Source organism: Manis javanica, chromosome 2 (assembly GCF_040802235.1).
Source record: "Manis javanica isolate MJ-LG chromosome 2, MJ_LKY, whole genome shotgun sequence".
NCBI classification, from domain to species: domain Eukaryota; kingdom Metazoa; phylum Chordata; class Mammalia; order Pholidota; family Manidae; genus Manis; species Manis javanica.
Window position 1 is genome coordinate 189330401 of NC_133157.1, and position 24300 is coordinate 189354700.

At 35.8% G+C, this 24300-nt stretch overlaps 1 protein-coding gene across 4 annotated transcripts in view; it reads left to right on the plus strand.

Moving 5' to 3' along the window:
* ZFPM2 (zinc finger protein, FOG family member 2) overlaps positions 1–24300 on the plus strand; it is a 442808-nt gene that overhangs the window by 276155 nt on the left and 142353 nt on the right. For all 4 annotated transcript variants that reach the window (XM_036995562.2, XM_036995559.2, XM_017642905.3 and 1 more), the window contains one exon: positions 16981–17092. In XM_036995562.2, coding sequence (XP_036851457.1) covers positions 16981–17092 — 112 coding nt within the window. The remainder of the gene's footprint in view (positions 1–16980; positions 17093–24300) is intronic.

Below are 24300 nucleotides of genomic sequence, written 5' to 3' on the forward strand. Positions count from 1 at the left end.
TAATAATATATCTAGACTTGGCTCTTTATTAGAAAGTCTGTGAACTTTCCTGTCTTCTGTGCTCAATTTCTCTCTGCAGGGTCACTACATATTTAAATTGTTTCTGTCTGTCTGTAACGTTTTAGCATGTGAACTAGGATATAGTCAAAAAAACAGAAGTTACAAAAAGCAGAAATCAAGAAGATAATTTTCATTTTCCTGGGGAAATAGTGGAAAGTTGTAAAAAGGATCATCTTCCTGGCCTTCTTCTAAGTTCACGGATGAAACTTGGATTAGCATCCATTTATTTAAGAGAATTGCCCTCCATCACCATCTCAAAGCTCTTTCCTCAGTATCCAAGTCGCTTTGTGCAAATTTTTTTTCTTCTCCTATTTCTTTTCACTCCCCAGGCAAGCCTCTTACCCTTCAGAAGTTTTTATACTGCCCTTTTCTGCCCCCACCCCAAGCCCTCCAACCTTGATTCTTGAACCTTTTCCTCTCCATAATGTAAAATGAAATATCTTGCAGACACTTTCAAAATAACTGCTCTTTTGTGATCCTTCATTCAGGATTGCCATCATCCATAGTAGGTCATCTGTACATATCTATTGATTGACTGGTTTGATTGAGGTAGTTAAATTGATTCCAGTAGTCAGAAGTACATGCAGTAGTCCCCCCTTATCCAGTTTTGCTTTCCCGGGCTTCAGTTTTCTGTGGTCACCTGGGATTCAGGGAGCAGATGATCCTCCTGATGAATCGTCAGAAGGTCAGTCATAGCCTAAGGCCATGCGTGTCACAATGCCTGTGCCACTCACCTTGATTCCTCTCATCATGTAGGCACTTTCTCATCTCACATCATCATGAGAAGTTGAGTACAGGACAACAACATATTTTGAGAGAAAGGGAAACCACATCGACATAACTTTTATTACAATGTATTATAATTCTTTTAATTTATTACTAGTTATTATTGTTAATCTCATGCTATCCTAATTTATAAATTAAACCTCTCATAGGTTCATATTTATTGGAGCAAACAGTATGTTTAGGGTTCTTTCTGTGGTTTCATGCATCTACTGGGGGTCTTGAATGTATTCCCCATGGATTAATGTGCAAACAATATTGGTGTCTGTGTGATTTAATTTGAGACTTTCAACTGGTTGCTTAGTGTCAGCACAGGAGAATGATGACTGAGTAGTGATGTTGCTATGCTACACAATTTTCTGCTGGAGCAAAGCAAACCATAGCGGAAAGGGAGAAAGACAGACCAGGGAGTGGGGAGAAGAAAAGTGGGGAAACAGAGGAAACTGGAGAAGATGATTGTAGACAGCACAGATAATTTTTATTGGAGCACACATCAAATATCATGGATCAAAAGCTGATAGATTTTAGTTAAGGATATAAGAACTTCAGGTGAAGAGAATAATAAGTATGATGCTAAGAAAAATGAATGAAAAAATGACTTTGAAAAAGAATGATGACTTGTTTCTTTGAATATTGGTGGGGAGGAACGCGAGAAAAAAAAGTAAAGGGTGAAAGGCTTTGACATCTTTGTCTCACTGAAGAATAGATGCTCTCCAGTGCTCCTTAGCTTCTGACCCTGTGCATGGAGTAGATCTCCACAGGATCCATCAGCTTCAGGTTTACCAACACCCTTGTTCAGATATGGGTATTCAGTTTAAGGTTCTATTAAAAGAATGCAGAGAACTTGGCCAAATTCCAGAGCAGAGCAGTAAAAATAGTACCGTGAGAAAAGATTAGGGTTCCGGAATATCAAGTCATTTTGCCCAAAAACTAGAAGGCTAATACGTGACATAACTGCCTTTCAAAATTTCAGAGCTCTTACCCTTCAACTGGAGTTCCGTCTTCATTTAGGAAAACAGAAAGGAAATGATTTTGCATTGTAACTATACACATTGAGGTTATACTTTTTTATGGTTAGATTTTTGGAATCTATTAGTTTGTCAAAGAAACAGAATTCCTCACATGCCATTAATTATCTCCAACACATCTTTTAGTCCACTTGTTTTTTCTTAGCCAATCACAAATCATTTTTCCAAACAATTCCAGAGCATTATTTTATTAGTCATATCAAAATTCCAAGATGTTACCTTATTGTTTTTTCTGCCTCTAATTTGGGTACTTTAAATATGAACATTCCTAAGTGTTTGCTTTACATGTTCTGAAATACTCTGTTGCATTTCCTTGATCCAATTTATTCATGGAATTTCCTAAAAAGGACTTTTAAAGCAATGCTCCTTTATTAATTATTTCCTCAAGTTTTCAAATTTCATGCAAAAAAGTTTCAGTAAGGATCACCACTCCCTAAAGTCTTAGTCATATTTTTTCTTCTGTAGCAGAATACCTAAAATAGCTGAGAAATTCTGTTGCCTTTTCTTTGTTTACCGATTTTAAGATCATTATGCATACTCTAATGCATAATTATAATTATGCATTCATGATATTACTTGTGCTGGCTTAACTCAGAAATAGTATGAGGCAGCTAACCTCGAAGCTACAGGCTGTTTCCCATCACTTAGATTCTGATCAGAGCTGTTCGTTGAGTCTTATGATACATGGATTCTACACGTACCAATCCCACACTGGACCCTTCATTTTTATCACTGGTTTCACTCCCTGCCCTTTCTCCTTCCCCCCAAATCTTTGCTTTTAAGACAGGAAAACTATAAGATAATTTGATTTCATTGCATATGTGTAGTCAATTCACAGTAATTCAATAAGAGGGATTTTAAAAATTATCCATTTTATTTATAACCCAGAGTATTATATATAACAAATGAAGACATAATGCCATTGCTCATGCTTGAGATTTTACTGTCAACTGGCTTATCACTGAGTTTACTTTAATGTAGTTTAAACTGGTCTAGTGCGAAACTACCAAACTTTTTTCCATATCTTATAGAATAGTGTGATTTTCTCCAAAATGGAAGTTGATCTGTGTATCTTTTATGTTGTGCCCTTCTCAGTAACAGTTGAAAAGTATTCATGGAGTGCCTGTGGTAAGAAGGTTGCTTTCTACAACACTGAAGGATAGTAACAATAAAAAAAACAAAAAACAAAAAAAACCTCAGAGTCTTGGTTGTTAGAAACTGGCACTTGACTTTGTCCATAACAGCACAGCATAGAAATATTTGCTTAAGCTATTGCCTTACCTGGGATGCACAGTACCAAAGGATATGGAAGACAGAGCAGTAAATTAAGGCATTTTGCTCTGCATAAGTCAAGAGGCAGAGCAAACTCCATTTGAATTTGTAGTTTACCTTTCCTTTCTGCAAAGTTGATGAGGGAAAATCCACTTTACTGTGAATTAGTGACATTGTTTTGTGATTCTCAAATGTGAGAGGAGCCCATCAGAGGACCCATAGAACTATGTGTATTTGTTGAAGAGACTCCGTCTTTGCTCCTAAGGGATAGGGCATCGTTATGTTATTTGTTTAATCTATTTATAGCCACTGTGCTTATTTAAACTGCTAAATATTGAAGGAAAGCATGAATTTGTTTTTAACAACAAGAAAGGAAAGCACAGATTTTAAAAGGCTGAGTAACACTAGACAAGTCAGTTTCATGAGTGTTTTTGGAGTGCATGGAGTCTCCTAGAGCCCCCAAGGTACCCTACAAGTCCTGGGGTCCTGGTCTTTTCCTTTATAGATGAAGAAATTGGCTCCAGGAAGTGATATATTTTGCCCAAGGTAATCCAACCACTTAGTGACAAAGTTTGAACCAAACCTAAGTTTGGTAAATTCTCCAGTCGTTTTTGAATATGTATTTAACTGGCATAGGGACATGAAATGGACACCTACAGGAAAAGTCATGGTCTTTGTAATTATGGGGGATTTCTCTCTGTGTTTGGCTTGTTTTTTTTTGTAACTGACAAATGAGTCATATTGAAAAATTTAAATAAGAACTTAAGACTATGGTATTTAAATTTAAGGCTTTGTTGTAGCATATGGTGTATGAAAAATTGTATACTATAAAAATTTTGGACTAGCTCAGGAATTCTCAATTTAGAAGCCACGGCAGGGGAATGGCATGATTAGGAACTCAGTGTCCAGAGCCTTTTCGAATTATTTCCCAGATGCCCTACCAGCAAACTTTCAGTTCTCACAGATACCAGTAAATACTATAAGTATAAAATTTGGAGTAATTTAAACAGAATAAGTTATTTTATAACCAATAAGAAGGGCTTTTCATTATGCAAGGTGAGATATTATTCAACTACTGTTTAGATGCCATTAAAATGATTTCATTCTGATAGTAGTGGTGAGATTGTTCCCCCACTAGTCTATTAAATAGATAAAAAGCAAAAATACTGGTCAAAGTAATATCTCTTACACATTTATACTATGCCACATTGATCATTACATTTATGGCTGGATCAAATAAATTAAATAGGCATAAGACTTTTCACAGGTATTTATTTCTTAAACTCTCCCCCATTTCCTCAAATCAATGCATAAAGATTATAGATGGGCACTTAGTATTTGTCAGATATCAGTGTAAGTGATTATAAGTATTAATCTCATCTTCATAACAGCCTCATTGGATGTGATTCCCATTTTACAGATAAGGAAATTGATGTACAGTTGAACTACTTGACCAAGGTCACAGCAGAGATGAGTAGCAAAGGTTGGGTTGACACCTAAGCAGTCTGACTGTGGAGCCCATGCTTTTAGCCACTGTGTCAACTGCCTCTCTGTTAAATCCACAGGATGTGAACTGAGGTCTCTGCTTCTTTTCCTAGGCATGTTCATCACAATGTAGCAAATATTGTCAGTATGCCATGAATAATATTTGAATTACAACTGATTTCAGACTCATTGAGTCTATAAAATTACCTTTTTTTCACTTCGGCCTTATTTCCACCCAGTGCTTTTGACCAAGGCTTCCTATGACTTCCTAGTTTGACCCTGAACTTCTGCTGGCACGTGAAACTGCTGACTGTGTTTTTGTCTAATCAACCTGTGAGCAACTCAGTGTAAGCTGAGGAGAGCATGCTAACTTAATCCAACCTGAAGCATTTCTCCAAGTGGTGAATCCTCCACTGGTGAGCCAAGACTGGCCAGTGCAGGTTAGGTTCCTTATTTGAGTGCATCCAGAGGTGCTGAAGAATGGAATTGAGCAGTTAGGCATGAAGGCCTGGCTGGACTCCTTGCAGCCCAGAAGGTACCCTGATGCCTCGCCACAAAGTATTGTGATGAGGCTTTACTATGTCTGTTGAGCAGATGAGCACCATGAGAATCCATTCTTCATTAGTCTTGTGTAATCAGTGCTGAATTGAGGGAATTTTAGCCTAAGTATCCTCCTGAATCTCAACATAAATTCTGCATGATTGAAAATATTAACATAAGCAGTTTGTATCCATTGTAAGCTATACCCATTTCTCCATGTATGAAAGTACTTGCAGTCATAACAATGAAGGTATTTATCGTTTTTCAATATTCTCTCACTCACTAAACTGTGTTGAATTCTAGTTCCCTTATACCTACTTGATGTCTAATACTGATATTTGGTATCTCAAATAGACTTTCAAGAAAACTGTGCAAATGTTAGAAATAATTCACTACAAAGCTATACATTTCACAGCTTGAAAAAACTTGAAAATTATTAATGAGACACCATGCAATTAGCTTACACAAAGTGCAGCTAGGAATTATTCATAATGCAAAACAGAACTGCTAACCACTGACTCACAGATTATTTAAGTTAGTTTTCATGAACATGAAGAATTGATATTTAACACAATTCCTAAAAAGATTCTTATTGCTTTAACATGATGGAACAAAATTCAGTTTCTTATAGATTTGCAAAGAGAAAAATAGAAGGCAATTCATTGTTAAGGCAATGTGAATTTGAACAGGCTGTTTAACATTTTAGTCTCAGTTTTTACCTATACAAAATGGGCATAATAGCATCTTTCTTACAGAATTGTGAAAATTAATTTAAAAAGTAGTGCAGCACCTAGAATTTTAGCACATAGTTTATGCTTAATAAAATGTTATCAGTCATATATTGAGGAAATGTGTCATTTTTCTACCCAGCCAAAAAATTCTTTATTGGGAATTCCGTATTTCTGTGAAAACATATTTTTTTAGTAGAAACATAAGTCTATGCAGGTATGCATAGAATAACATACCTGGTACTGCTTTAGGTCCATTAAATACATTAATTTAATTTTCAAAATAATCCTATAACATAAATAATTTTATTATACTTATTTTAGAGATAGACTGAGACACAGTAGTTAAGTAACTTGTGTAAGTTCATACAACTACTAAGTGAGGGAGACATGGTGGAAACTCAGCTTGGTGCCAAAGTGTACATTTTTAAACCATCTCTTGACTATTAATAAAGCATATTAAGTGAGACAATGAGTATACATTTAAAATGGTATACATAATTTATCTTGGCTACATTTCCCAAAGTATTTCAAGTTCTGAAATATTTTTCACATTTATTTTATAATATATTTTTATGATATATTTCATTTAGCAGTAAGAATAATTAAATAGGTGTAGAGTAAATTGATTTTTGATGGAAGTTGGAAGTACACAGCTTAAACCAAGATATGTAGATGAAGATTTTTATGTTAGGTGTTGGACTTTGTTACTAAAAATATAATCTGTACTTTATAGACTTTCAATCCATATTGGAAGAAGCCTCAGTGTTTTCAATTTTGAAACTGAAGTGTCATCCTAAATAGTCATGAAGATCCACTTGAAAAGATTCTGTTAATCACTTCTTATCTGTTGCTACACTGTTTGGTCATGAGCCATCACATATATGTTCGATTTCCAAATGTATCAGTCATATACTTAAAACATGAGCCTGATTATAAATAGTGGTTTAAATAATCGATGTGTCTATCATTTAGATTTTTTTATTGTCAAGACAGTGTGAGCATCTAGAGGAAATATAACTCCTCTCTCTTGTTTTCTGTATAGTAGATATTTAATAAATATTTATTGAATGAATAATGTAAAGTATATTCTAGTAAAGTAAAATTCTAGTAAGTATAAAGTGATTATCGTAAAAGCAGAATGACCTAATCAATAAGCCTCTCAAAATTCAAGTGCTATTGAGTATTCCAAGAATCAGTTGTTGTTTCTGATAGGTTATTACTAATTGGAATGATTTTATAAATGAGATTACATTGTTTTTGGCAGAAAACACATCTGGACAATGTAAACCAACTTGTTCCAAGTAAATGCAGAATTTAACCCCTAGTATTTGCACCCAACCATTAAATTTCAATAGATACGCTTCTCAAGTTAATATGACTTAAGTAATTCTTTCCAACATACACATCGATGCTTTTATTCATATTTCTATTCCTTTGGAAAAGAATAAGGTTTGAAAAACTTGTCCAGGGAAAGTATTAATAAAGGTCTGTTTCACTGTCTGATTTCATATCATTCTCATTTAAGTTGCCCAGACCCACAGATAACTAAACAAAGGCCCCCTGGACTGGGAGCATGTGGAGGTGAATCTGTTTCATTGGTTGGCATCCTCTCCTTATTGTTTCCCCCCATAGCAAGCAAGTTTTCCCTGCCTCCAGAATGGGCGACCAACCCTCATAAATTGGGCACTTGACTTTTATTCTCTGAACATGCAGAATTGGTATAGTCCTTCTTCATCTATCGATGAGGAGAAAAATACTGAAAACAACCCTCATGCTCAGAGTCTTACCTTAGATACTTAAGTGTTTGCAATACTCTTGTTATTAAACATCTTACATATTAGATTAAGTTTTCTTGACTATTCTGTAGCACTTTCATTCTTCTGCCAACTACTTTGCCAAACCTAGCTTTCCATAACTTGTGTCATAAAAATCTGCCTTCCCAAAAGATGCTACATTTATCACAGCACCTATACTATGTAGTTTAACAATATCATCTTTTTTTTCTCTTGGAGATGAATACCTTTCTTATTCATGCTCTTCCAGTTTTGCCATAGACTATCCCCATCAGTTTGAAATAGCATCATATCAGGTATATTTTAAGCTCAAAATATAGGTGAGTTCTTAGTAATTTATGATTATACAGGGACATAAGGGTGCAAATCATGAAAAGAACATATTAAAAAGGAAAACCCTTTGTATATAGCCCTTTTTTTTCAGGGACATGGTTGACATTAAGATTGAGTAAAATGGTAAAAATGAGGAAACAGTCTAAAAGGTGGCCAAAGTTCATTACATATTGCAGTGGACTAATTCATGAGGGACTGACATAGCTCAGTATCTGAGAATGGCTTTGTGCAGGATACAGCTTTTTCTCTCTTCCACAGAGTGTCTTTGGGGTAAATCTCAAGAAGAAACTTCTGAATAGAATTGACCCACTATTTTTATGTGTAAGTAGGCCATTGATAGTTGAATGTGTGTATGTACATCTATTACACCCTCTATAATTTTTAATACTCAGTTTTTATTTTGTCCACACCAATTTCTCTGACCACACCATCTTCTTTGGTATTAAAATACCTTAGTAAATTAGAATGGTGTCATTTGTTGGTTCACCATAAAAATAGTGGCACTTTCTTCAGTAAGTAGAAGCCCAGTGTGTTGAATTTTCCTATAAATCTTATCCACAGTCAGAATTGGAGTTTAGACTTGACAAAAGTTCCATAGTAGAAAGCCTTATAATGATCTTATTGTCAAGTTGTAAGCACATACGAGATCATCTTACAGAGGAGGAAGAGGAGGCCTTGAGAGGTTAAGTGATTGGCCTCAAGTCACACAGCTGGACCGCGGCTGTTCGGATCCCTGAACCCTGCCGCAGGTTTATGTGAGAAGGAATGCTCCAGAGCAATTTACTTTCCCTTCCCAAGGTTTCAGTACTGACATTCTTTTGCACATCGCAAGCCCGGAAATTCTGCCAGGAGCATAACAGCACTCCTTAAACACTCTGTGACTTTCAGAGCCGTATAAAATAAAAGGTTGAAGTTAATGGCTGCCAGGTTGGAGGGAGTAGCTCCACTTTGGAGCCAAATATATGTGGAGAACAGATGAGACTGTGGGAGTCAAGTTGGCAAAAGGGAAAGAGAAATGAGTCTATTTCTTTTTAAATGAAAGTATAATAAATATCTGGGTAACTTAGATGTTTATTATTCATTTAGAGATGCCTCCCATTTGAAAAATGGAATATCTGTATCTTTAGTATGAGTACTCTTGGATAATCATTGTATATAATTTTTCTAAATATCATGAAATGATTTTTTTTATTTGGAACTAAAGATATTGTTTTAATGGCTTGTATTTGTGGAGCTATTTGTGTTCCCTTTCCTGAAAGATCATTATTTCTATATTCAGGTCCTTATATTTAAGCAATGACTCATGTTAAGATAATGGATTTCAACTATTTTGAGAACTAAAAGCAAATATACCCCAGAGATAATGATTATTTAAATTTTTGGTTCATAGAGATAAAACTCTCTTTGACATAAGGAGTATAGATATAGTAGCCAAGAATTCTATCATTTTATTTCACACTCATTTTGTTTTTGAAAAGTCTTTTATCATGTTTGAGATCCCACATACCACAGTGATCTTAAAGACATTTGTTAGCAGAAGCTCTCTGGAATTTCACTCTCATGCTATCCTTAAAGGATATTTTGCAGAACTGTGCTCAAAAAAACCACTATTCTAATGAAACCTTCCTCGGATTTCCATTCATAAATCTATTTGTGTATGATGGTTTAGTGTAGTGGTTCTTGTTATAGCACATTACTGATGTCTTTCCAATTTAGACTTTGTATGTATTTTCTAATTTAAGAGTATTCTTAATTTTTTGAACTTGAATTTGCAAATGTGTCTAGCACATCTTTTTTTTTCTTCAAGCAATGCCAATTTGATAATCTTTTACTAAATTGAGTTTTCTTACACAGTAACTATAGATAATTGGTTTGAGTTTGGAAATTCTTCAAGTTACTTGTTTAAATCTCTTTGTACAGTACACACATACTCTTTTTCCTAGTTTTTAAACACAATAAACAAAAGAAAGATGGCAACTTTGAAGGGATATCCCAGGGTAGGTTAGTGGCCATCTTTTAAATGGAAGCACATGGTCTATCTAGTCATGTCTGAATGATATCTGGCTTTAATCAGTCATGGAGATCATTTGGGTGTTATCCTGAGGACCTGTATTTATATCATCACACATATGTTAACCCTTCAGGTCCACATAGAGTAGAGTAATTCTGTTTATGTAGCTTAAAATAAAACTCTATTTCCTGAAAGAAAAAAGATGTGCCTCAGTAGCATCAAGCTCAAACACTCACATAGTGTCCTGTATAACTTTATAAAGGATATTTACTAAAAAGCAGAGTTTTATTAGGTGCAAATCATCATACTAAAAGTTTTATAGTTCCAGTCAAATCAATAATGTTGAGACCATATACCATGGCCAGAATTACTGAAAATACAATTGTATAGGGTGTTGAATTATTACTTTACATTTCTACCCACTCCAGGTAGTCCAAGATTTTAAATTGCTCTGTTGTCATACATAAGGCTGTTGGTGAAGGGAATTTTTTAAATCAAGCTCACTAGAGATTTCACAGAATTAAAGGGAGAGTGATACAATGTTTTCGTGACTGTTAGGTGGAATTTGGGTTTGATCAGTGTGGAGAACTGCTTGGACACGTTAACTGAAACTTTTACTATAAAATTTTCCTTGTGGTAGGTACAATGTCAAAACCCATTCAGTACCATATTTTTTTCCATTTAGATGTACAGAATAATTCAGTTGAGGGAAACTGGCATTTTTCTGGTTCTAACTATATACATTTAATGTCTACAGTAATTTGGAAAATTTTCTGTGCCTACTATCGAATGTTTTTATAGCTGAGAGAATAGAAATAGCTATGAAATGTTAAAACAACTATGGATTTTGCCGACCAGGCCTCAGTGCTTTCCACCTACTACCCAGTTGTGGAAGCAACTTATCAAGAGCATTTTTCATCAGCCTCAAACTACCTCATGGCATTGGCTTGAGATTCTCTAATGAGAGTTTGTTATATTTCCCAAACTAAAGTCAAAGGAGGCAAATTTTTCCATTAGATGGCACTTACAGTTCTTTTAAAAGGCTGCAGTGTCAGGCTCTTCTCATCGGTCAGATTTTCCTAAGGCTTCTAGCTCTTCCTAAACCTCATTTTGGAAATCTTCAACAAATATTTCCAGCAGAATTTGGAATCTCTAAGACAGCATTATGTCACCAGTTTCTTGGGTTAGAATTATCCTCTGTTCTTTACCTTTGGGCTGTCTACTTTTATCTCCATTAACCTTTTGGCTTGAGTATAAACATTTATTGAAGGCTTCCTCCTTTGTTGGTCCAGTAACTCCAAAGGTTAGTGAGAAGTGGATGCTAGTTTGACCTCTTTTATCCACATTAGATGATTCTAATTATTCCTGAGAAATGACACTTTTGACCCATTTTGTCCTTGTCAAGTTTGTCTAGTTGTAAGCTGTCTAAGCATGAAACTCTGGGTTCAAACAATGTCCAGGAGTGCAGATTTTTCTAAGTTACAATGTGGAGTTTCCTTTTCTTTTTAAAATATTCCATTTTAACTGAAATTCAGTTACTCGTCATATGCAGTTTGAATTGATTTATTGCTGGAAGAGACTGCCTAGATATAGATAAAGTGCAAACTTTAACCTGTAAAAACCCATGAGTTATTCAATACAGAAAAAGTGAAGAAAACTTTTTGGTGGTGAGTCTAAGCTAGGTTTTCCTGAGGTTGCAAGCAACCCTAATATCACAATAGCTCTGTAAAAAGGTGTACTTCTTTTATGTTACATGGCCATTATTGCTGCCAGGCCATACTCCTTACATGCTTCCTTGATCACTTCAGGAAGGCCGAGTATGATGGTGAGTCCATTAGATCTTACAGTTTCTATGTGGAAGTGGTAGGAGTCCTTTCTTGTTCGATTTCATTGGTCAAATGAAGTCATAGACCATGAAGTCATAAGCCATACCTAACTTTAAAAGAGACCTGGAAAATGGGGAGTTGAAAATCACTGACCAACAACTCTAATAACTATCACTCCTTTTAAACTGGATAATAGAGTTTTTGTCTTGATTTACATTCTAATCACTACAAGCAATTACCAGTGCCTGAGAAAGAATAAGGTTTCAATAAGTGGTTTTGTGGACTTTTTTTTAGGTCATTTATTCAGGCAGCTATTCAACAACTTTGATGTGCATCTACAGTGAACTAAACAGCACTCATTGCTTTATACAATAAACTTTGACGTAGAGATTATTGGCCCTGTTTTGTGCATGGACATTCTGAAGCTCAGATCATTCAAGTTTAAGGGATCACAGAGCCTGTGCATAGCACATATCAGGATTCAAACCTAGATCATCTGACTTCAAGAAGAGTAATATTCTTTCTGCTTCATTTCAACTGTAAAGTCAACAGTGAATCATGAAATGTTTTAAGCCCCTAATTATAGAAGGAGGAATTGTTATAGTCACCACTGTTTCCTTGTGCTTTAAGGCAAAAACATATAGTTAATGCCTATAGAGTGACAATGTAAATTTGGTGTTATAAGGGAAAGTTGTTTCACATTTTCAAGCACATTTGATAAGGAACTCACATCATTCTTTTGAGACAATAGGTCAGTAAATCTGATTGCCTTTCATATTAGTTTTCTATTGCTGCTGAAACAAATTACCACAAATTTAATGGCTTAAAACAACACACATTTATTATTTTATAGTTCTGTGGATCAGAAGTCCAGTAAGCATCTCACTAGACTAAGATCAAGTTGTCAGCAGGATGCATTCCTCCTGGCGGTTCTGGGGGAGATCACATTTCCCATCATTTTAGTTGTTGACAGAATTCAGATCCTTGAGGTTGCAGAACTGAGGTTCCCATTTTCCTGTTGTCTGTAACTGGGAGCCATTCCTTAGCTCATGGCCTCAATATCCATCTTCAAAAGCAGCAAAGGCAGGTGAGGTCCTTTTCATGTCAAACCTCTTTCTTCTATTGTTTGCCTTTCTCTTCTACATTTAAGAACTCATATATTTAGATTGAGATAACCTTGGACAGTCTCACCATTTCATGGTCCCAAACCTTAGTCATATCTTTAAAATCCCTTTTGCCAAATAAACAAACATACTCACATGTTGGTGGGAATTAGGACATGAACCTCTGTAGGGAGGCATTTTTCTGACTACTATAACTTTTATAGCCACTCTCTTTTCCTCATATATTGTGCCAACGGTATCTTTTGTAGGATGCTAGGTAAATATCTTGGCTTTCCTTTCTTTCTTTCTTTGTGAAATTAAGGAATTAAACTCATTGAATTTTAAACTCCAGCTCTTAACATTTTAAATGTGTATGAATCCTTATGATAGAGACATGGGAAAGTGAATCTAATGATCGATGTGGATATTATTGTTATATTCAATTCATGGATTTTGCTGGAGTGTAGATTTCATATAATCTTACCTAACTCCTTCCTTCTTGCACTTGGTAATCTTCTTTGAAGGCAGTCAATCTCTACAAAAGTTGACTTCTTCAAAAAAGAAATTGACTTACCCCCTCAAAACTGTCATAAGTGTTCCCTTGAGATTTCTTTTTATCTACTTTTTATTTACTTGGGTATAGCTTTCAGCAACTCTTTGCTACAATTTTGCTTTTGCTTTACTGACTGAGAGTAAAAGAATGCTTTTCTCTTCAATTCAGTTTCTTAGTAAGTCACATTCTACCTGTGCCCAAACATAAGAAATGTTTCCAAAGTTTTAAAAGATGTAATCCCTAGCTTACCATTAAAGAAATATATTAACTATGTTTATTTGTGTCACAAAATTAACTCCTTTAAATCTTTATTTGCGTATATACAAAATGGAGAATTTTTTTGAGTTGTAAAAATCTAAAAGATAATTCAGGGGAAGTACAACATCCAACATTTAGCAAGTGTTCAGTAGATGTCAACCACAAATATTGTTTTAATAGTAGTGCTAGTAAGGATAGACATTTACAACGCATCTCAGTTTGCCCGGGACTTTCTAGTTTTAGCACTGAAAGTCCAGCATCTTGGGAAACCCTTTAGTCTCAGGAAAACCCAGATAATTGGTCACCCTAGGATTGGTAAGTTTGGAAACAAAGCTAAATATAAATATAGTCTTTGACTCATACCAACTATTTAACCTAAAAGAAATTATTAACTCTTTGAGTTGCAATTTATTAATCTGTCAATATATATGAGGACTAAATAAATAAGGGAGGTGTCTAACCAAATACCTGCACAAGTAGCATAAATAATAATTACCCTATTCTTTCTGCTTAAACAATCTTCATTGGAATTCTGCTTAGAGACTTAAGTACAAATAGTTCTGCCTGATTTGAGAAGGTCCTTCAAAATCTGTTACTAACCTGACCTCTCAGACACATACCCATGTCCCTTCCAATCATCAATAATGATAATATATTAATGCTTTTTATGATGATGATAGCTAATGCTTATCTACATACTAAGAACAGCTCTAAAGACTTCATAAGCACTTCAAACCAGAGTCCCAGAACTACTTACTATTTCCTGTACACCAGTCATTTACATACTGCTCAGACTTTGCCCGTGCTGTTACCAGCAATTGTAAATGCTTCCTATTTATCCTGTAAGATCCTACCTGAATGTTACCTCCTCTGTAATATCTTCCCATATTTCAAAGAATTTCTCTCTTGCCCTTCATTGACCCCTAAATAATTTACACATGACTTTGCATTCCCTGCCATGCTACTTTTTTGCTTTATATTAAACTTTTTTTCTTATGTCTCTGTAACCTTCACCCCAAGGGACCCATGTAGTCCTATCACCAAGCACAGGACTGGGGTGGTTGGTTGGTTTGTGAAATGAATGAAAGATTGTGGTATCAGCAAATTAATGGATTTACTTTACACTAAAAGGTTCCCTAGAGAATTCAAGGAATCAATATCTATTTTTGGATTACCTATGGAAAATTGTAAAAGCTGACTCACTGTGTAGGAGTCCATGTGGCTTTAAGAACTATTGAGTATAAAGATTCAATAATTTAAAATGCATGTCTTTCCATGAAATAAGAGAATATAGGAGAAATGGGGCCAGGTTCCTGTTGCTGAATTCTGTTATTAAAAAGCAGTAGAGAGCAGATGTTATTTATAAATAAGACCACTAAATCCCGTATACATAGTTCACCATAATGGTGTGCTCTCCTGTGAGCTGTGCTTAGCGCTCAGACCTGCTGACCCTGATGTGTAGACTTTCCTGTTTCTCTGATATCAAAAGGAGCTTCAGTATGCGTGATGAAGACCTAATATTTCATTGGATATGCAGCCCCATCATTTGAGACTGAAGAAGCTTGTTTGTCCACAAATTCTATTTTAAAAACAGTAATAAATAAAAATAGTCACTCAGACCATAGGGACAACTTGAAAATATGTTTGCCTAGATTGTAAAAAAAATATATTAAAATATAAAATTACTTATTTTCCAACGGGGCTTTCAGAATACTGTTTATTTCTGGTTATACTTGCCAAATATTAAGAAATGTAGTTGAAAAATTATGACTTTAAAGTGAATCAGACTATGAAAATAAAAAATCAATATGCTACTGTTTCTTACAATTGCTCTGATTTACTCCCTATTCTATTTTAATATTTGAAGTAATTTTTTTTGCAGAATTTTTTAATGTATCCATCATGGTTGATTTTCCCACTAGTTAGTGTATTTTATGGTATTTTACCTCTTACAATTGATACTACAAAAAAATGCACTAGCATTGCTTCTTGGTAGTGTTTAATACGGCTTTGCAGTTAGCACTTGATCCATGTCTAATGCACTGTCTTTGTTGATATTCGGTGGGTTAAATGGGTGTTTCAGATTCCTGAGAGATTTGAAACAGCCAGATGACATGGAGCTCCTCAAGTGAATACATTTTAAAGCCAATTTGGGAAATTTATGATAGCATATTACATGTAAGAAAGTCCCGGAATGGGCTAAGTTCTCTTTAGCAGGATCATATCTAGCTGAAAACTCAATTCAGAAATTACCTTGAGACCCTTGTATTGTACTCTGTGTTGTGGTTTCATGATATTTGATATGCAAACATGGGCTGGTAGATGATAAAAGTCTGAATGCCCATTCACTGTGACTCACTGGGAAACAACAGTCTTGCTTAAGGCTTACTTTTTTCCTTCCCAGTTTATTTCTTACCATGGTTAACATAGGTAAAGACAGATAGTTTGAGGGCCAGACAGCCTAAAATGGTGAACCTTTTGTGCCTTACATTTAAAATACATACTGAAAATATTTTGTTACAACTAGGGTGTTCATCTCCCTGCTCCTATGCTTCTCAGAGCAAGGATGCTATGCATTAGTTGTTCTGCATTTGAATTTATTCACAATTCCCTTTTATAGTCTTAATGGAGACAATGTATGGTGAATCACTAGCATTAGTACTATTTCAGTTACAGTCAGACTACATATCCACACTTAGCAAAGGAGCTTGGGTGGATTTCATTATTCATTCAGAATAAATTCCTACTCTAATATAAATGTTGCTCAGGATAGAGCTTTGAAATAGATCCTGATTCTTTAAATTCTTTCCTGTCTGTTTCAGGAAATAGTGAGATCCTGTTGATAATAAAGTACAATGTGTCTAAAGTTCACTTCTAAACACTCTGCTCTTTGCAATGAAAGTCATCTGCATCCTCTTTATAATTCAGAGCCGCAAGAGATCTGTCTAATCTCAGAGATCTGATCCAGTATCATTTAGGGAAAAAAAATCTTTGATAATAATTCTACCATTTAGATTAGTGAAAGCAGTAAAGCCTAACGGCTTCTGTCATCTTAAAAAGATATCAAGAGGCTGGGGAATAAGGACTTGGATTATGGTGTGGGAGATTTAGTTGTTTGTAAAAATAAAATGATTAGTACCATTTTATTCAAGTTTTTAATCAATGCAAGCAAATGGCATCTGTTTGTTATCATTCTTTCTGCAGAAGACAAAGGCTCAGGTCCCAATGGTGCTGACTGCTGGTCCCAAGTGGCTGTTGGATGTGACTTGGCAAGGAGTGGAAGACAATAAAAACAACTGCATTGTGTACAGCAAAGGTAAATGCAAGATCATTGCCATCTCTCTTTGGAAGTATTGAAACCTGAGCATTGCACAACACACCAAATGAGCTGGAATGGGAGTACAAAGTAGAATGTGACCCATTCTCTTCCCTTTTCCCTTATGAATCTCTCTGACCTGTATTTTCAGCAAAGCCTACTGGTCTATTTTCTATATAAGATGAAACAAAAACTATCGTATCATTAATTACTTAGCACTGTATACATTTACCTCACCCTGTATTTCAGTGGCTTGACTAGTACCTTCCTTGCTATTAGTTTTATTGATAGCTGGTTTGATAAAATCCCAGATTCCTCTCTTAGGCATTATCTGTCAAAAAAGTAAATTCCTTTGATATGTAGCTATTCATGTCAAGGTGCATGCTCCAGGAGGCACTACCTTCCAGCCAGTTTTTGAAATCACTTGTGAGGGAAGGATAGCTGAAAGTGAAACCATTGCAAAGACAGAATTCTTCCCCGTGGTGCCTTCTGAAGGGCAGGAGGCAAATGGGAAAAAGGAAACTGACAGCATGCAGAGCGTTGCCTTTGATTTGCTCAGTGTGACATCAACCTAGACTGTGTCATACAGCTACGCCTTGGCTACAAAGGCGTTGGAAGCTCTGTGATGGCACATAAGGGGCCTAGCTCTCCGGAGCACAGGACCCTCTTCGTGTGCTATGGGTTAGGGCACTTTTCCCCGTATTCAAGTTATGGACCCAAGTCCTGTACTCTTCCAGTGAAATCTCTAATCTCACTTCTTCGTAAATATTGCAAAACCTTGTGCTTCTCATGTTTAATTTCTTGTAGCTTTCTTTTTTAACCAAATAGACCTACTGAGATCAAAGACTTATTTGCACATTGAATCTAGAAACCATAAAAACATACAAGGGAACAAGCAAATAAGCAGCCCTATCAATATACTAACATATAAAACACTGAGCGTAACATCAAAGACTCTTAAAAACTTGCTAGAAACAATTACAACTTGTTCCTATAATCATGACAATTTGTGCCCTTATAAGAGGATTGCCTTGCCTTTAAACTACCATAAGCCTTTGAAAGCTGAAACACCGGAAGGAGGGAATCTGCAAGCTAAAAAAAACAATCTGCACACCAGTATCTGATTATATTCCTTCCTTCTATAACTGCTGGACCCATACCCACTCACTTTCTAACCCCAAATACCTGTGGTATGCTGGTGGGAGCTTCTAGCTAGAAGGGAAGTGAGAAATTCCCAGAATATGTCAATATAATCTATCAAAGTAGAAAGAAATGGAACAGTGAACCACTTACCAATGCCCACTTTCAGAATGCAAGAAAACACAAAAAATGCCTCGGAGTGTAAGATCAGTTACGAGGAATAAATTTTTGCTGTACAGTATCTTATCTCCGTGATAGCAATATAATATGGAGGGACCAAGAGCACAGCTGTTTGGCACAATCCAAGTCCACTGCATTTAAAATCAGGCATTGTTTTAGGAGAGATGATTGTTATATTATTATATGAGGAAAGAAACATAGCAGAACCGTAATTCCGTGTTCCATGGAGTGCTTTAACTTGAACATGCTGAGGTGTTTGTATTCTGATTGGCTGTTCCCTTAAGCCTTTGGCAATAAACAATTCGGAGTAGTTTACAGAAGTGTATTAATTAATTAATTCATAAAGCATGTGCCAAGGCCGAATCTGTGCTAGCCTTGTGCATGGGTAAAAATAGCCATCATTTGTTAGGCCCTTGTGAATCCTCTCCTTGGTACGGCGGCCCCATTGTATGCACTTCTCTCATTGCTCTTCATCACCTGTTTTGTGATCATCCTTTTATATGTTCCAGACAGAAGTAGGTAAAAAGTGAGCAATTATTGCCTGCCTTTTCAGTCTGCTCCATATTTACTGTAGGCAAGGTCTGTATCTTAGTCACCTTCCTCTTCTTGGTCTGGCCTGCTCCCTGCATAAAGAAAAGGCACTAAATACATATGATGAGTTGACCAGAGAACCCTAAATAAATATTGATTTTTTGACCAGATAAACAAATGATGGATGGTTTTCAGAAGCTGTAACAGATACTTCACACACTGTGATAATGAACCAACCAATATGAATTCTTCTATTTAATCATTTTAAGCCTATGAAAGGTGATTTGATATCATGCAACTTATAAGAACTTGGTATTGCATTTCAAGTAGCAGGGACTGCAATAACTACTGTATGTGCATTATTTAATCTAATCCTCATTTAATACCTCCTATGATGTATTTAACATTCTACCCCACTTTTACAAAAGGTGAAATTGAGACTTAGGTAGGTCAAGTAATTTGCCATGGTCACATAGCTAATAAGTGGTTGAAGCTGGGTTCAGACATATACCAGGCTAACTTAGGGTCTGAGTGGCATATATTAGAATAAGTTCTCCCTGCACTAAGCTTTCAGTTCACTTGATGCAGTAGTTTGCATGTTTCTCATTTTGCTCAGTCTGGCATCGTGACTTAGGTAGGATGCTTATTCTCGGTCATGGAGAGCTAACAGTGGAGCCAGATTTGAATCCAGGTCTTGGCAATTCTAAATCCTTTACTTCATACTGTGTGACTAAAGTATTCTCCTTTCTCCTTGCCACTATTGCATTTTTGAGTAAATACTCACAAACCACTCAGACCTTTATGCCCAGAAATCACAAAGAGCATATATTATAGTATAACATTTCCCAAAGTGCATTCCACAGAACCCTAAGACTAAAGAATGAACCTCATGACCAAGATTTGCCTATTAACTTTGTCAACTCATATGCCCACTGGTTGTTAAGTATTAAGGCTCTGAAAAGGCCTACAGTAGAAAAAAAAAATGAAATTGAAAATATGATAGATAAATATTTTTCTCTCTTCCCAATGGAATTAGTGCTCCCAGTAACACACTTGGGAAAACTGTGCTGCAGACTCTTCTCTGGTCATCCAGAAGGGCTTCAGAGGCCTGATGACAATTCCTAGTATTCAGACTGACTTTGGAGGGGGAGGATAACTCACCCAAAGTAAGTTCAAAGTTCTGCAAATACCTCAATATTCTGGGATTATTATACTAGGACTCATGTGAGTCATAGAAAATATGTTCCCAGGAGGCCCTCCTGCCATGACCCCATGGGCTCTAAAGCCCTCTGTCTTCACAGGCTGCAGATATGATAAATATCCTCAAAGCAAAAGAGTTGGGTATGTGTCGAAGGGTTTGGCAATTTAGATTTAACAAGTATTGACTTGGACATCTGTAATGTGTGAGGCATTCTCATAATCCTTATGCTGTCTATTAGTGGAGCCTCTTTTGTTTCAAGTGATAGAAATCCAAATGGAATTGGCTTGTGCAAAAAAAAAATTTAAATATGAAAGCGTGTGTGTGTGTGTGTGTGTTGGCAAATGGGGCAGTTATCTACTCATGTAGCTGAGAATCCAGGAATATTCTGAACTTCAGGAATAGCTTAATCTAGTTGCTCAATCTTTGTCCTCATATAATCTCTCTTCTGTCTCTTGCTTTTTGTGGGTTTCATTGTCTGAAATGTTATCTTCAGGTGATGGGAAACTAGACTTACTCTCCCAGCACAGTAATTCCAGTGAGAAGAGAGCTCTTCTGAGCTTTGATCACAGCACACCTCATAGCAATCCCTGAGCCAGTTCATCACTGTGACCCTCCCAGGTAGACTACAGTCATCCCTGAGAGGGGAATTAACCCCACATGAGCCACTCAGATGGGTGAGAAATAGCTCCCTAAATGAAACCACCGTGCTGCTGCCAGACATGAAGGAGAGGTTTCTTGGCGGACAGCTGTCCATGCACCCAGATGCAACAGCTGATTCCTAATGTCTAAGAAGTTACCACCAAAGATTAAAAATAAGTTATTGGTACCAAAATTGCATTTCCATATTTTGTTTTCATATCTAGGAACCTAAGCTACCTATGAATTCTAAACCAAAACCATTATTATAGGGCTGGCTACTAAGAGTATATCAGTACCTGTTTGCAAGTAGCATGTAAAGTACATATGTGGAGCATTTTTTTTAATATCTTGACTATGAAATTTTTGGTAATATTTTATGTTGTGTAAGATAGGCCACTTAATGTGTAAATATTACCATTCAAGAGATATACTTCATAACATATTATTAAATGTGAACTAGAAGCAAAATTAAATATAACTATAAAGTTTTCATTCCCAGGGTGTCCATCAAATAATTATTATAAAATTATATTACGTCACTTAGTGCCGTTTGACAGGATGCCATCATCTTGTTTTATCAAAGTAAAAAGTATAGTATTTGGCACTAATATCATCATCTGATATACTTTTTTCCTTCCTCAACTACCCACTGTCAGTCCAGAAAGGAATTAGCTCATCCAGACATGATGGACCAGACTTGTTGGGTCATCTGTTTTTTGCTATTATTCTCAACAGACTCCAGATAATTCTAATTTACTTATCTCCAGTGAAAAAGACTAAAAAGCGCCATGCAGAAGTGAAAGGGAGGCTGCTGGGAGGCAGGGTGTGCAGGTCCTACCCGCTTACTCCTAAAATGCACTGATGCCTGTTGAGCATTGGAGATCAACTTTTTCTTTTTCTAGAAACCATAATGTTCTTTATAGTGCGACCTTTTTCATATGTGAGCAGTAGACAGGTTACTTCAAATTTTGTTTTTGAGTATTCAAAAGTAAGCCTTCAGCATGTGGGTTTGTTCATTCAGTTAATTTCAAAGAAGTCATAATCATGTAGGTTTTCAAGGAGCTGTTATTTCAAAGTAGCCAGAGTATTCTCTAGGTATCCAGATTAAGAGAATAAACATTATCAGTCAAAAGAGTAAAAAAGCATCAGCTAACACTCCCATGTTAACAGCAGATTTCTTTTCATGTGAAAGCACAATATCACTGCAAAAAGGTGTTGCTCATATGTAACTTTGGGCAAATCACTTACCCCCCTCTAAATCTTGGTTATCTCAATTATTAAAAAATGGAAAAGCAATAGCTATCTCACAGAATTTTGGAGAAGAAACACCCATACACATAACTGTATATGTTGTTATAGAATATTGCTGATTATCTTATACTGATTCCAGCTTGCCCTTGTGGTCATAAATCAGTACAAATTTAGAGGAAACGAAGCAAGGCCTCCCTATTGGTATCAAGCAAATGTGCAAGGAAACAGGATTGTCTGATACCAGGTGTATAATCTAGAATTCCAGTTTCCATTCAGTCCCAATGAACACACAGTCAATGAAAAAAACCATATTGCAGAATTGAGATCTGAAGACTTTGCCTGAAAATACTGGATTTTTTTTCCTTGGGCACATGATATTTTTATTTTTATTTTTAATAAAAGTCTTATATAAAATACTAATACTAGGATGATGATGATAATATGAGTACTATCAGTTACCATTTATTAAGCACTTACCCTGTGTCAGGCACTGTTTTAAACACATAGGTCTTCATATTTACCATTACAATAAGCTCATGATGTTAGCAGCATTATTCCCACTTTACAGATGAGTAAACTGAGGTTTAGATAAGTTAAGTAAATAGTTCAAGGAAACATAGCTCATCTCTGATGAAATCAGGATTCAATTTTGAGCACGTCGACCTCAATTTGCAATTATATAATTAGGAAAGTGTTGAAAATACCATTTGCTAGGCCAACTGTGCAGATGAGGGCTCTTCTTTGCCAATTTACATGCATGTTTTTCAGCGAAACTCTTTTTTCCTCATTCTATGGTTTCACTTCAGAGAGAAGACATTTAAGAACTAAAACAGCGGTGAGAGCAGTGCTTCGTCTTACTTTCCCTCTCGCTTGCTTTTAATAAGACCACAGCACTTTAAAGTCACATAGAAGCCCAATCTCAAAATCATGCTATGAGCATCTTTAACATTCTCATTTTGGTTGTTTGCCCAAGTGTAGCCATGCAATTAATTCATTTAAGCCTTTACTGTTGGTCAGCTGTATTTAAGGTCCTACACTAGGCACTGTCGATATAATGACAGAAATTCTAATATGGCCTAACAGTGGGCAACTTCTGCACACTGACTAAATCAATCAACTTTTCAAAACAAAGATCTTTCATATAAGGATGCTTGCAAAAGTCTGGACTTTTCAATAAAGGGGGATCTGTTACGTGTTCCTAGAATTTTGAAACCACAGCCTTGTCTAGTATGGTAGCCAATTTTCAAACTAGCCTGTAAGTTAATGTTTAACTTTACTGAAAGGGGCTAATATTATATAAATAAGAAATTAATTTAAAAGGAAAAAATTTGTGCTCATATTTCAAGTTTTTATTTAGCCTTTCTCTAATTCAGAGAAACGTGTAACTGTTGTCTAGTTTTACAGTATTCTTAAAAGAGTGTGGGTGCCTGAACCAAATATTTAGCAGCGGGAATTATCAAATCATAAGGCGATTAAGTTAGCTAGTCACAGAATTCCAATATTGCTTTTTAAATGACTTCAGGATATAGGAGGTACTAAGGTTATTATCTGTTATCAGGAATATAGTGGAATTGTACAACTGGATAATAACCAAACAAACTGACACAATGTAAAATTACATTATCAGTGTGTTAAAACAAAATTGCGCCCTAAAGGAGTCCACATGCCAGCTCAGAGCTGCAGTGTAATTATGCTTAACTCTGATAATTAAAATACAGCAGAGATCAACAGAATCATTTTCATTAAGAAAATTATTAATGATGGTGGTATAACAGTAATTGATTGCAGAGCACCACAGGATAACGCGATGCCAAAAACCCAACATGTTTCATGAACATCTGAGGCTTTTTCTGGTTATATTTTATAAGAAGGAGAGATGTTTTGAGGAGTGAGCGATTTATTATGCCTGTTCCAGGAATCAGTGATTATAAAAATGGCTCCTTTAGAAAACAACCCTTTTGATTCAAACTGTCATTTCTGAAGGGTTCTTAAGGCCAAGGCAAGCAACCCCTCTAGTGACTATGTTATTTACAAGAGAGTTGTCTCTTGCAAATTGCAGAATGACAGCAACTTCAGCAAATACTGGGCTTTCTGTCATTTTCATTTCTTACTATGCATATATTGTTTTTACAATTATGTCAGTGATTTACTGATGTCATTTCAGTCCAGGTCTGGTCATAGTAAATAGTGTATGTCCTTAGTTACCATTAATGTGTGCTATAGGATGTGAAAAAATATGTTTTTTCTCATATCATCATTGTGAGCT